General features: G+C 39.8%; 1 protein-coding gene across 5 annotated transcripts in view; it reads left to right on the top strand.

Annotated features, from left to right (window-relative positions):
* The window catches only part of KALRN (kalirin RhoGEF kinase), a 473,821-nt gene that overhangs the window by 250,137 nt on the left and 210,218 nt on the right, over nt 1–13,466 (top strand). For all 5 annotated transcript variants that reach the window (XM_058840643.1, XM_058840637.1, XM_058840639.1 and 2 more), the window contains exon 10: nt 7,120–7,242. In XM_058840643.1, the coding sequence (XP_058696626.1) occupies nt 7,120–7,242 (123 nt within the window). The remainder of the gene's footprint in view (nt 1–7,119; nt 7,243–13,466) is intronic.

Raw genomic sequence — 13,466 nt, 5'->3', positions numbered from 1 at the left:
TTTTGTACAGCTGCCATTACATTGCTTATTATTTATATATGTTATATTATAAATATTTATTTATTTATTTAAATATAAATAAATATTATATATAAATATAAATATTATAATATTTCAGTATGTTCCTTTAGTGAAAAAGGTTCCTGAATCCCCAACCAAACTTGGAATATTTGGAATATTTCTAGAGGCTGCAAAAACTTAAAATGGAAGGCACTTTCTTTCCACTTTCTCTGTCAGCCTTGCTTTTTTTGACAGTAAATGTGATTAATGTCATTTTAGAAAAGTGAATGGAGGCACGGATGTTGAGTCATTTGCTGAACTGCCATGCTGGGCATTGAACCAAATCACTCCAATTCCAGTCTACTTTTGATATGAAATCTTTGTTACCTACTACTTCTTGAAACTCTTTGATGATTTGGCATATTTGACCAAAGGCAGTGAACAGAGTGAGGCCCTGTTCCCTGCAGGTGCTGCTGAGCTGCACTAGCAGGGCTGAACCTGCACATGGGGAGGGCACTTACAGCCTGTGTTACACATGTTCACATGGAGAACAGAACATGGTGTTGAGATGTGTGTCCAGAGGCTCAGATCCTGCACAGCTAGCCCCTGCCTCTTAACTTGACAAATATGAGGTCTTTGATCCACTTTTGCTGAAGGCAGTTGAGACTTCACTGTGGCTTTTGGTGGTTTTAGAGTCAAATATAGGTGCCTCTGGAAATAAAAATCATTTAGTGGGAGCCAAAGTTGGTGTTTCTGGTTTAGACATGAAGTGTGATCCCCATCTTTAAAAGGTTTTGTTACAATATTTTATTGTGCCACCAACATAAATTTATAATGAAGAAAGAAGTGAAAAAGGGAGCTCAGTTTTTATTAGGAGGTAGAAACCACAGATGAGAATGACTGAGTTTTGTTTTGGGTTCTATTATAAACCATTCATAATAGCAGGAAAAGACAGAGGATAAGTTCCTTTGTATTTCAGTGTATTTTCTCAGCTAGACCTTTACTTGACATTACCCTGCTGTGACAGGGCCAGGGATAATAGGGAAAAGGAATCTATTTTCAGCAATGATTTGGAATACAAAAAGAGACTGATTTAAATCAAGCTGTATGTGCATTTTATTCATTACAGAGGATTAGTATTTCTTAAGTCTTCTTGAGTTGTTGCAAGTTATGGGGGAATTTTTCATTTTGTTTTCCTTCCGATTCTGTGTTTGTTCTGTGTTCCCTGGTGCTGTTGCTGACACTGAGTTCTCCTGGAGGGCCTGGTAGCAGGCCAGGGGTTGGGCTGGCCATGGCATCCTGCACAGAACAGCATTATCCACTAGATGGAATTCCAATGGATAGAAGTTGACAATCCCACACTGGCAGCTGCCTCTACTCATAGTCAGTGGTCTCCCTGGCAAATGTGCAAAGTATCTCTTAAAGGCACTTTTGCCTCCCAATAAAGGAGTGGTTTGTGGGTAGCCTGAGAGCATGTCTTTTTTGAACTGTGTTGCTCATAAATGCATATGATGTGTAGCTTCTAGTTCTGCTAGAAGAAAATGAAGTATCAAGAGATTCTGTCTTGTATTTGCAAAATCTGGTACATACAGTAAGTGTTACTAACTAGGCTTGTGCAATTTTGAAGAGCTTTGACAGTAAAGATTGGATTTTGTTGCTGTGCAGTGGAACAAAACATTTATAATAAGCTTTGGATGTAAAGCATGATCTGAAACATGAACCTTTTAACTGTATTTCTTGGTTACAAAAAGCAGGCTTGGCAAAGGCAGAGCTTCTGGAATAGGAGTGTCAGATATGCAGAGCCTTGGAACTACTGAGTATTCATAATACAGCTACAGAAAAAGGAGAGATAAGGTTTGATTCTTGTGAATTTTAAAGTGCCATATGAATTCCTGGTATCTCACCAGAATTTAGTTAGCCCATCGTTTCTCAAGAGCAAGCAAGAAAATGCTTTTAATGGCAGCTTGATACTGCCTGGCTTTCTTTCACTACACAATTTTAGAGGCCTTATTCATGTGTTTAAAGTTAGGCAATGCTTATGCACCTATTTGAAATGGGGCCTCATTTAAAGCTGAATAAATTAGGTGGAATTGCTCTGGAATTTATTACAAACCTGTTACCAAAGAGTTAAACTAACCCCCTTGAGTTGTACCAGATTTGTACTGTTTTGAGATCAAGATCTGACTCTTAACTGCTTGAAGTGTAAAATGATATAATTTATTTTCAGTTTTCAGAATAACCTAGTTTTAGAGTAGCTATGGCAACAATAGTGGGTCTCAGGGTAGCAAAGATTAACGATTCCCTTGGCCAAGGCACTTCAGTGGGTCACCTCAGTCAGCAGCGATGGAACTGTTCGACATGGCCTGGGTCAAATGCAGAATTCGGGGCGCTCTGTCACCACTGGTACCACACGCTGCACCTTAATCACCAGCTCACACTTCTCATCCCTTCCTGTTGCACGAGGGCAGGGCTCAGTGGCTGCTATGTTTGAGCAGCCCTCAGTGTTCAGGCTGCCTGGGAAAGTGGGGAATCACCATCCCTGGAGGTATTGAAAAGATGTGCAGAATCTTAGGGACCTGGTTTGCTGGTGGGCTTGGCAATGCTGGGTTGGAGTCAATGATCTTCAGGTTCCTTTCTGACTTTAATGATAGTGTGATTCTTTCCCAAGTCATCCTCATTTCATCTTCATTAATTCTGCTAAAAGAAATACAGTTTAAAAGACATGAAAATACAGAAGTTTTTCAACTAACTTCAAGAGCAGATATAGTTCCTTAAAGTAATGGGTTTACTACTCCTTTGACATTTTGAGTTGATGTAAAATGGGTGTAGATCATGAGGATTTGCTGAGAAAGAATTGGTTCCCAGGGAGATTTTGATTTAAATTGCATAAAGTTATGTTTCTTCATTTTCACATTTCCTGATTAGGAAAGATACCTAAAGAGAGAGACTTCATTTTCAAAGTGCTGCCTTGAAATGTCTGTTTTCCTTTTTAAAATAGCCCCCTGCCCCCCGTTTTTTTTTAAATATTATTATTTAAAAATGAAATTAACATTTTTAAAGTTTTTAAAATACTTGACCTTAACTGCAGTAATGCAATCATCTTGCCATATTCCCATAATACAAATTAGCATAGAGGAGGAGCAATTATCATCCCAGAACTTTGCTAAATTATTGCCTGATTGCTTCTTCAACCTTTTCCTTCTCAAACCATTCTTCTGTCTCCTTCCCATGTTTTCCTATGGTATTCCATACATATCAGCATTCCCTGCCAGTTGACTCTCAGGTATGTTTTTCCCTCTCTGGCAGGATTTGTTTTACTGGTTTAGTTGTGCCGTAGGTCAAAGACTTCCCGTGGCCAGGAGTTTGATCCTCAGCAAAGAGGAGTGTGGAAAGGGCTCTGCAAGTGGCTCTCTTCAAATACCTCCTTCCCAATCCTCTGCTCAGAAACCTGTCTGAACTGCCACTGTTATTATCTGAACAGTTACACAGATCATTCTACAGGGACAGTTAGGGCTATTCTTCCTCCAGGTAGCATTTTGAATCTTGTGGTTATCCAGCCATGTAATGACCGTAATAGCTGGCACAGTCAGCCTGCTGTAGCTGTACTGAGTTTTATTTCATTTTCTCAGTGACCTGGGTTTGCTGCTTGTTTTGTTGAGTGTGTAATTGTGCCCTTGAGGAGATAAGGAGACAGGACATGCAAATCATAATAGAAAATAATGTTTCTATCGATGTTGATCTTAAACTAGTGAAATAAAAATAATTTTTAAAAAAGAGATATTAACATATTATAGCTACCCCAGTGAACAGAAACAGCTTTTAACAGAACAGAACAGTTCTTTTCATTCCAAAGAACTCATGAGTTACAGTCCTTTCCTAGCTAGTATAAAATACAGCTTGGCAATAAAGCCCAGTTAGGAAATCTGAAGATTTAATTTGGAAAACACTCTTAACTGCACTTTTAATGGCATCTTCAAGCTGCTTAAGCTTTCAAGGGATAATTAAATTATTTCAATTAAGTCACTGTAACTTCAATGTCTACCTATATTTCAGGATGTTAACTTTTGGCAGTGGAGTAAGTTACACGGTCCATGCTCTCAATTAAAATGTTAAATGTTTATCTTGAATTATTACATAGTTATTCTAAAGACATTTCCTTTCTTTGGGATAAGGGACAATTTCTCCAAACATGCTGATACGTAGATGTTTCCAAGTGTTGGTGATTTCAGGTTTGACTGGGACCTTTCAGAGTTCTTCCTTCATTTGCCACAGACCCACTGCTTAATATTTCTCATTGTTTGCACGGCAGATTAAGTGCGTTGTGTCCACACAGATTGATGTTCTTGCTGTTGCTTTATTCACTCAGTTATTCCATCCCTCAGCTTTTTAAAGTGCCAACTTTCTGTGTCTTTTATGATGGAAACAAAAATGTGGTGTTTCTCTATGCTTGCTGATTATTGCGAGCTTATTAGATCCAGGTGCTTTATATACTGAAAAACATATTATCTTTATTAGTATCTTAGTAAATGCTGAGGATTCTTTTGTTAATTAGGCCTATCAGGTTATCAGAGCCTCATACTAACATCTTGTCTTTTGCCAGTTTCTGGGACAATTCAGAAATTCACTTCAACTTTTTTTATAATATATATATGTCATGTTTTTATTTTCCCCTCTTCTATGCCAAATTGCATTATAGAATTTATGTATTTCACAGAATGGTTGTGAAAACAAATTCACTGATGACTGGTGTGGTCAGATATGTTAACATGGGTCTCCAAGATCAGAAAAAGCTGTTCAGCAAGTTATTCTCTAATGACTACTTCAATGCTATAAGCATGAAAAAGTTATTGGAATAGTTTTCTGTAGAGTTACAGTAAGTGGCTATCAATTATTAATAAATAAAAAGCACATACTGCATACTAATTTAATATGAAACATTGTTTAAAGTAAAGCCATTTGCCGTTTAAAAAAGAATATAAGATGAGATTTGTTCCAAACTTCAATTTGGCTCTGCTTCCATTTTTAATAGATATGTTGAAAACTCCTGACAAGAAGAAAGATTGTTAATGGGATTATTTGCAGACTGTTAACAACACAAATGCTGGGAGACTGGCCCCCAGTAATTGCCATTACAAGTCATATAGTCATTCCTAGTCAAAAGTATGTTGCAGAAAAGCTCTTAGCAGACCACTTGGCACATGGCTGTCTGTGGCAGCGGCCTCAGGGAGACAAAGAGTTAACATTGTTCCACCCCAAACCCCTTGTGAAGGGCGGCCCAGGAGTTCTGATTGGGTTTGAGTCCCTGGGGGGTTCTCCCTTGGTGTGTTTCTAATGGTCCCTGACCCTGAACTCCACCCTCAAAGGTGTAAACCCTCGGTTCTGTCCCTCAAAGACCCCTGCTTGGCCTCTGTTCGGGGCTCTCTGTTCTGGACCTGACTTTGTTCCCATGCTGAATAAATGGTTTCATGAACGGGAGCCCGTCTCGTTGGTGTTTCATGCTGGTCCCCAGAACCCTGCTGCTTCCCTGGACGAGATCCTGAGGTTGCAGACTGCAACAGCTGTCAAGCAATTTGAAAAAATGTATTTGGGATTTTCTACCCAGAGCAAGTGGGAGACAAGCTGGTCAAAGAAAGGGAAGTGGGAAGTGATGGCTGAACTGCCAACACATCTGGTCCTGCTTCCTCACCCCTACACTGTCATTTGTGTCAAATACGTGTTGTCCCTGCAGAACATAAAGTGCTTTACTACCCCATTTTGTGAAATTACTTGTATTCTGTGGATGAAAAATGTGTTGTAAACACAACATTTTAATTTTAAAAATGCTTTTCTTTGTAAAGAAATAGGGTTGGAACATAAGCACGTGTGTAAAAAGCTTTGTTTGTAATTAGGACTTCCTATAAAAATATGCCTGGGATCTACATTACAAAAGGCACTCAGAGCTCAGGTGGTTTAGATTCTGTACAAACAAGCCATGAAATGCCTGAAATAATTTCCTTGCCTAAAATAATAAGCAAATAAATAAACAAACAAATAAATAATCCCATCTTCCATTTTCCAGTGGTAGCTTTCTGGGCTTAATCAATAATACCTGTGGTACTGTCACTGTCCTGGGGCTGCCTGCAGTGTCTTGTCCCTTTGGAGTGACAGAAGTTCCAGCTGTTGTATCCCAGTCCATTGGCATCAGCTGCAGTGAGGATCCAGGCTTTGCTGGGAGCACAGAGCTCCTTGCTGAAGGAACTCCCACCTGTTACAGAAATACCAGTGCTGCTTGAGCTCTATATATTCCTTTAGATTCTGTGTATTGGAAAGAGATGGAGAAAGAGTATCAATCTCATTCTGAAATTTCCCAATCTTATATTGTCAAGTTGGGGATTTTCTTCCTCTTGTGCTAGACCCCGAAGAGATTTGATGTACATTTTAGTGTCAGTGTTATTGTGAGAAGAAACTCCACATGAGTGCTGCACATACAGATAACAAACATACTCTTAAAAGAGAATCCTCTGTAACTCTCAGAGTATCAGATTTATCATCCTCCTTTTCCATAAGGATCAGTTACATTTGCAACTCAATAGAAGAACCTGGAAGAATTGGAAGGTTCACATTGTCAGTATTTTCTGGTCTGCAGTGAAGGTTTTTTAACCTCTTCATTTCAGTAACTCTGGTAATGCTTTTATTTAAAAAATAGATTTTAATTGATCCATCCACCATGCTTTTGGACTGCCTCTTACACTGAGATGCAAAATCAGCTGTTGCTGTTTTGCAGTTTACACAAGCTCATCAGAGGAAGGTACTTCCTGTAAAAGATTCTAGATTTCTGATTCCCTTTCCCCAAAAGGAATCTATGTGAAAGTAAGTATTTAATATCTGCCAGGCTCCAATAACTAAGCTACACTTCAAAATAAATTGAATAGCAAAAATTCAATAAACCTAATTTAGCAGTAGCATCCATGAGCATTTATCTTCTCTGCAGTTAGAATGGCTTTTTACAGAGATTTTTACCGTGTTCAGCCATAGCAAACACAAGGCATTCCTTTGCAGCTGTTCCATCCTCACCCTCACAGGGTTTCTCTGTGCTGCTGGGACAGGAGAGATAACTGGAATGTTGTTCTTTTCTGGCAGGTACTGGACTGGATTGAAAATCACGGGGAAGCCTTTCTGAGCAAACACACAGGAGTGGGGAAGTCTCTACACAGAGCACGTGCACTGCAGAAAAGACATGATGATTTTGAAGAGGTAGCACAGGTAAGAGTCTGAACCAAGACTGCTGGTTTGATTTTTTTGTTACTCCTTTTGCATATTCAGAAACAGCTCTCACTGTTTTGGGTCATGCTGCTCTCTTCAATCATTTGGAGCTGCCCAGGCTCCTGTCTCCGAGGTCTGGAAGTCAGCATGCACACTGCAGGGCGGAGTAGTGGCAGGACTTACAGTCAGAGATCACCACACTGCGTCAATGAAAGCTGTCACAACTCATGAGAAATTACAACTGACAGCAAACTAGCACTTTCTGTTGGGACATAGAGGAGAATGGTTATGAGTGAGAGATTTGGAAAAATCAGTCCTAACTCCTACCGTGGAGACTGAGGGCCTTGGGCATGATGTGGGATGCTGCAGTCAAGAGGCAGGAGAAACACCAGAGTTGGCAGTAAGACCAAGTACCCTTCCCATCCTTCAGTGCATTATGTGTGATTGTTTGTTTTAGACTGAGAAGCAATCATTTCAGGTAGAACTTGTTATTATTATCAATTTTCCTCATAGAACACTGTAAACAAGATTTTTCCAGGAATTTGGTATATAGATATAGTGAAGATATATATATAGTATATACATATATTTGGTATATAGATATTTATGAAGATAAAATCTTACAATTATTCCTCAAAGTGGAGTCATAGTAGATGTTTAAACATAGATCTTGTCCTTATTATAGCATTTAAAAGAAAGAGGACCTTTTGTGAGCTCTTCCTTTGATTGAATATACATTTTCCCCCTCCCCTAAGTATCCATGGTCGGAAATTACCCAGTCTCAGCTCTGACTGCCAGATCATGTTACACCATTTTGGGGTAGATTTGAAATATCATCTGTCTGTAACTAATAATCTGTAAAGGTATTTCTCCTCTGGGTATTTTGGATAAATCCCTGATTGATCTATGTAAAGCAGAATGTATCAGATGCTTTGTCCTGATGCACACAGGGCACGTTATTGCTCAAATGTTTCAATGTGGCATAAGATAAAAATTTACTAGATTTTAGTTTTGATTTTCTGCAAAACCATTCCTATGTGCTGGCCTAGTTTAGTTTAAGATATTTCCAGTAAGAGGGACATACCTCTTTCACTGTTTCCTCGGGGAAAATATTTCACTGCCTGATGGCAGCTACTGATGTTTTTTCTCCTCTCCCTCATAGTGAATTTATATTTCTCTCAATCTCTTTTCTTATTATTATTCCCTTGTTTATATCCCTCTAGTCTTATTTATCTCCCTTAAGGGGATAAATCCCAGGAAATGGGATGAATTAACAATCCTGAAATAGCTATAGAATGTTGCCATTTCTTCTACTATGTGACTCAACCACGTTCAACATATTTAATTCTGCTAATATTATTCTTATTCACCAATCCCTTGAAAATCTTTTCCTATCTATGTTGTTGGAAATTTAAATTATCAACATCTTTCTTTTCATTAGATGTTCAGCTCTTGATGAGATATCCCATTGCTTGGCTTGCTAATGAAGTCTAGTGTTAATGTTCAGCTGTGATTGGAAATCCTTACATAACACTGACAACTCTCACAGCCTGAAAGCAGCAGTTCTGCATTGGTGGGTTTCTAAATTTCATGGAGCCAGCTGTGGATTTAAGCTTTCTGGTAATAGGCTTGAATTTCTAAAAACTTAAATTTCTGCAAATTTGTGCCATTAATATTTTCTAAGTGTCCCTTCTCTGATACATTATCTTCATAATTCCCATTACATCTCTCATTTTCTGAATCATGGTTATCATGTTTTTCTACCACCTCTCTGAGTACTACTTAATTAGAGATGTAGGAAACTAATTAAGAACAGGTGAGAAGAGACAAAAATAACAGGGTCCTGACAATAGGGATGAGAGCAAGCCATGTAACTGTCTGCACATGTTAAAAACAGCTCATTAAGGCTTGCTTGACAGGCTGATGGAGTTTGGAGATCCATCCCCTCATCAGGGTTGAGGAACCTTACAGTGTGCAGTTTGCATCTGTGGGCACTAGGGTAAGTCAGAATATAATTGCTGTGCTGAAGACTTTTCTAACCTCCCTGTTAGGCCTCCTCCTGTGCCACTTCAGCACGTCTCCCTGGGGATAACTTCAGACACATTTCCTTTCACTTCACAAGGCCAAATTCAGAGCAAATGAATCTTATTCACTGGGTGACCACATGTGTTCAGATGAAGGTGGGTGTTTCAAAGGGGGATGCAGAGGAAAGAAAAAAGTATAATTTATGAGATTATAAAACCTCTTGTGTTCCTCTGAATCTGATTCCTTTGCAGCTGATGGGTAGAATCACCGAGTGTCTCATTGCTCTGCCTGGACTGTTGTGAACATGAAGTTTATGGTGCATTCTAATTACAGATAATTGACAGAAGATTAGCCTGGTTCCTTCCCAATAGCTTTGACAGGAGCACTTTCCTCTGGTGCAGTCACATGAGATTATCATTGCTAATTTATGAGGCCTGTCTGCAGTGTGACACTGGAATATGGTGCTAGAAATGGACATGGGGATGTGCAGTGAGGGGAAGTGAAAGGAATCTCAGGCTTTTTCTGAGGTCAAGGACTTGAAAATACAATACTCTTTGCTTTGGGCAGAGTAATAGTGAGGGTAAGAGGAGAGCCCATAAATTTATCACACTTGGAATTCTCTTGCAGAAGCTTCTAGTGGGGTTGATTTTACACCTGGGGAATAAATCTCCTTCCTACTTAGATTATGATCAATTTTTATTCTTTCTAACTCCCTTCTTGATGCTTAACACTTTAAAGTTGTTTGGAAATTAACTCTAAGTTTAAGTATTTGTTATTTTTATCAAGCTAGCAAACATTTTTGCCATGGCTAGGGTGGATAACTGGTAGGAGTTTTTCCCAATATAACCTCGTCATAAAGCAGATCTGCCATCATCCAAAAAAACCTGTTGGGCTGCCCATTCCCTTCATCAGGATGTAAATTACTAGCTTTAATGGCAATAAAAAGAGTTCTTTTTGTTTTTCTTAAAATAACCCAATATATAAAGTGTTCTCCTGACACACCTGGTGAGTTTGATAATATAAGCAATAGTATTTCCTATTGGTAGTTCTCTGATAAAAAATGCTTAGCCTGCCATACAGTATAAATTTATTCTCAAAAACCCACTTTATTTAGGTCTGATACATTTGTTCTTATCTCTTGCTGTTTCAGGAGGGCATTTGCAAAGGTCAGACTAGAAGCAATTTTCAGAAGTCTTCTTGACATTTTTAACAGAGGGCAGAACATTCCCAGTTTTGCCTTACTGCATGTAAACCAGAGTCTTGTGTCTGGCATTGCTGTGCTGAGAAATGCTCTGATTGACTGACCTGCCATGGCACTAGATTGAGAGGTGGAACATCCTCCCTCTATGTCTGATTAGAAACTGCAGATTGATAAATCTGGATGTAATGATTCAATCAGGCATGGCCCAAATAGATCACATTCCTGCATACAGCTGTGCTCAGAAAACGTCAGTGATTTTACAGCACTGTGTTGTGGGCAGTAGGAAATGTAATTTTGGGTCTCTTTTTCTCATAACTGCTGTTTAGACAAAGCTCTGGCAATTTTTCTGACTGTATTTATACTACATGGAATGCACAGATGGCAAATGTTTGAATTTGGATTAAAAAGCCTGAGCTCCTGGGAGAGGGGTTGTTATCTTGTATATACCTGCAGCTGTTTCTCAGCCAGTGCTGCCACTGTTCGAAGGCTGCCACTGTGAAAGTGCCGGCAGTGCACTGAAATTTTGTAGCTGGGCATTATCAAAGTGTCACCAAAGGAATATCACTCTGGATGTAGCTACAGTGTTCCAGTGATGGCCTCTCTTGCTTGGCTGGAATTATTTTTTGCAAATCAAATAACTGTAGTCCAGCCAGTTACGGTTTTAAATACAAAGTTATTAGGAGGAAGTTTTTTACAGGAAGGGTGATGAACTATTGGAATTGTCTCCCTGGAGAGGTGTTGGAGTCACTGTCTCTGGATGTGTTTAAAAGCCTGGATGTGGCACTCGGTGCCATGGTCTAGTTCAGGTGTTAGGGTTGGGTTGGACTTGATGATTTTGGAGCCTCTTCGAACCTAGTGAATCTGTGATTTCAGCCTCTCTAACTTCCTTTTTCAAGGCTTTTGTCCTGAAAACAGTGTGCTTTCCAGTTGGAAAAGTCTCCCAACTCTTCAGTACTATCTAGCTTGAACTGCACGTGTTGCTCCTCCTGTTCTCAGTATATGAGGAGAGGGTCACAGCTGATTCTCCTCCTCTCCTCTGGCATTCCCGGCAGTCAGGTTAAGGTGGCCTCAGCATCCTCCTGTGCTCACAGAGAGCACTGCTGCCTTGGAGCTGCTGCAGAGCCAGGAAATGTCCTGGGAAGCTGCTCTGATAATCCCTGGCATTCTGCTGCCACAGGTCTGAGTGGTTTTGGGGATGGTTTGAAACAGGCATTTGTGTAGCCTTTCCGCCTTTCCGAGCTTTTCCCTCAGACGTGCAGTTCAGATTTCCTGTCCTTCAGTGTTCCCCACGTTTGGGCCGGGAACCAGTGCAGATTTCCACCTGCAGATGGCACTCGCCATGCGCTGGAGAGCCCGCAGCCCTAATGGGAAACAGAGCCCGTGTTTCTCATCCAAACTAACCAAACACTGTCTCGCAGTGAAATGAAACAGAAGTGGAAGCTGGCTCACTCCCTGTCCCATGGTGTTCTCCTACCCCAGCCAAAACCCACGTTCTTCAAGGTCACCCAGAAAAACAACCCCCCTAATATTTTAGGTTTTTTTAAATGCGAAGCTGGGCGGTCCATGGTTTAAGTCAGGGTGGTTCTTGTCATCTGTGTTTGTGGTAAAAGCTGCTCGCAGATCTTTGGAGCCATTCTCAAGGCTCTTGGGCCTTGACATTAAGCTCACAACCTCAACTGGGTTTGCATTTAGTACCTGTGTCTTTTGTGTGTGTTTGCACGCAGCAGTTGATGTATTTTGCATGGTAATCTGAAGGCACTGATGTTTATAGTGTAAAATAGCACAACAAAGTACATGTTCTGAATAGCCTTGGCTCAAAATGTGTGGGGCTGTCCCTTCTTATCAAGCACAGTAAGAAGGTTGACTGGAGGCTGAGTGTGGACAATCAGAGTTCATGGGGTTTGTCCATGAGCTCTGATGCTCTTGGTTCAGGCCTTGTGTCTTAAACAGTTTTGATGTAGGTACAAGGCTGGATCCTCTATTCCTGACTTTGAAAGCTTTATGGCATCCATTTTTCCAAGACATAAATGCAATCCAGTGGACTATTCTGGAATTATTTCAAAGAAGAGGAGCCAGACAAAATGTGAGAAAAATGCTGGACTTTGCACTCTGGCATTTGGGAAGCCATTCAGTCTTCTTGTTCTTGGGTATCTGTGCTTGTCTTCCTCCAAGACAGCTTTGGAAGATGATGATTAAACACCTGAATACTGGCTTTGTACCATCAAAGTTAACCTTTGTGTACATGCACAGTTCCTTTAAGGTTCAACTCTTCCTTTTATTCACCTCAGGGAGGTAAATGTATATTCTACAAGTGAAGGCTTTCAGCAGAGACCTTGAAAGCCAAAGGTGTGTATCAGCTATAAGAAATCAAAGCTCAGGTAATGTTCTTCATGTAAGAAGCAGTTTGTTCTTCAATATTCCTTTCTAGAGTATTCTCTTCCTCCACTGTGCTGTTCCTAAAATCCTGGCAGTTCCAAGTTTTTGAAAAGCCCTTGCAGGTAAAAAGAATTTTAGGTGCAAATATGTTGAAAAAATACAGTTATGTTGTTTATCATATGTTTATCATATAACAGAGGATCCAGTAAGAGATTTTGCAGGTAAAAATAGTATTCTGTGACCTCTCAGTCCCATATAGTTTTACTTGAACTGTTTTAAAACTATGTGTGGTAATGGAATAGTCAGGCTAAAGCTGAATTCCAAACAGCTACTTGTTTGGCCTTCAGGATAAAAACTTAGTGCTTTCCCATACAAATTCCAGCTCTGTTGGATGTTGTTGTTCTAAAGTTTGGCATGAAGTTCAGTACTGATGTGAAACAGCTAGGAATAAATTAAGAGTTCATGTTGATAATGAGCACTTAGGAAGCATTGTCCTAGGGTGAGTTTTATGATTATTATTTTGTTTTACTTTTTACAATTTTGTGACCTATCTGGTTGTTGAAAGGAATAGCTTGCTGGGCATACCCAGTTTTTCCCTTTGGGTTGAGTGACTAAAATCCTA

The sequence above is a fragment of the Poecile atricapillus genome, chromosome 5 (genome assembly GCF_030490865.1).
Source record: "Poecile atricapillus isolate bPoeAtr1 chromosome 5, bPoeAtr1.hap1, whole genome shotgun sequence".
Lineage (NCBI taxonomy): Eukaryota > Metazoa > Chordata > Aves > Passeriformes > Paridae > Poecile > Poecile atricapillus.
Note: the sequence above shows the minus strand (reverse complement) of the source record. Positions and strands in the feature narration are given on the sequence as shown.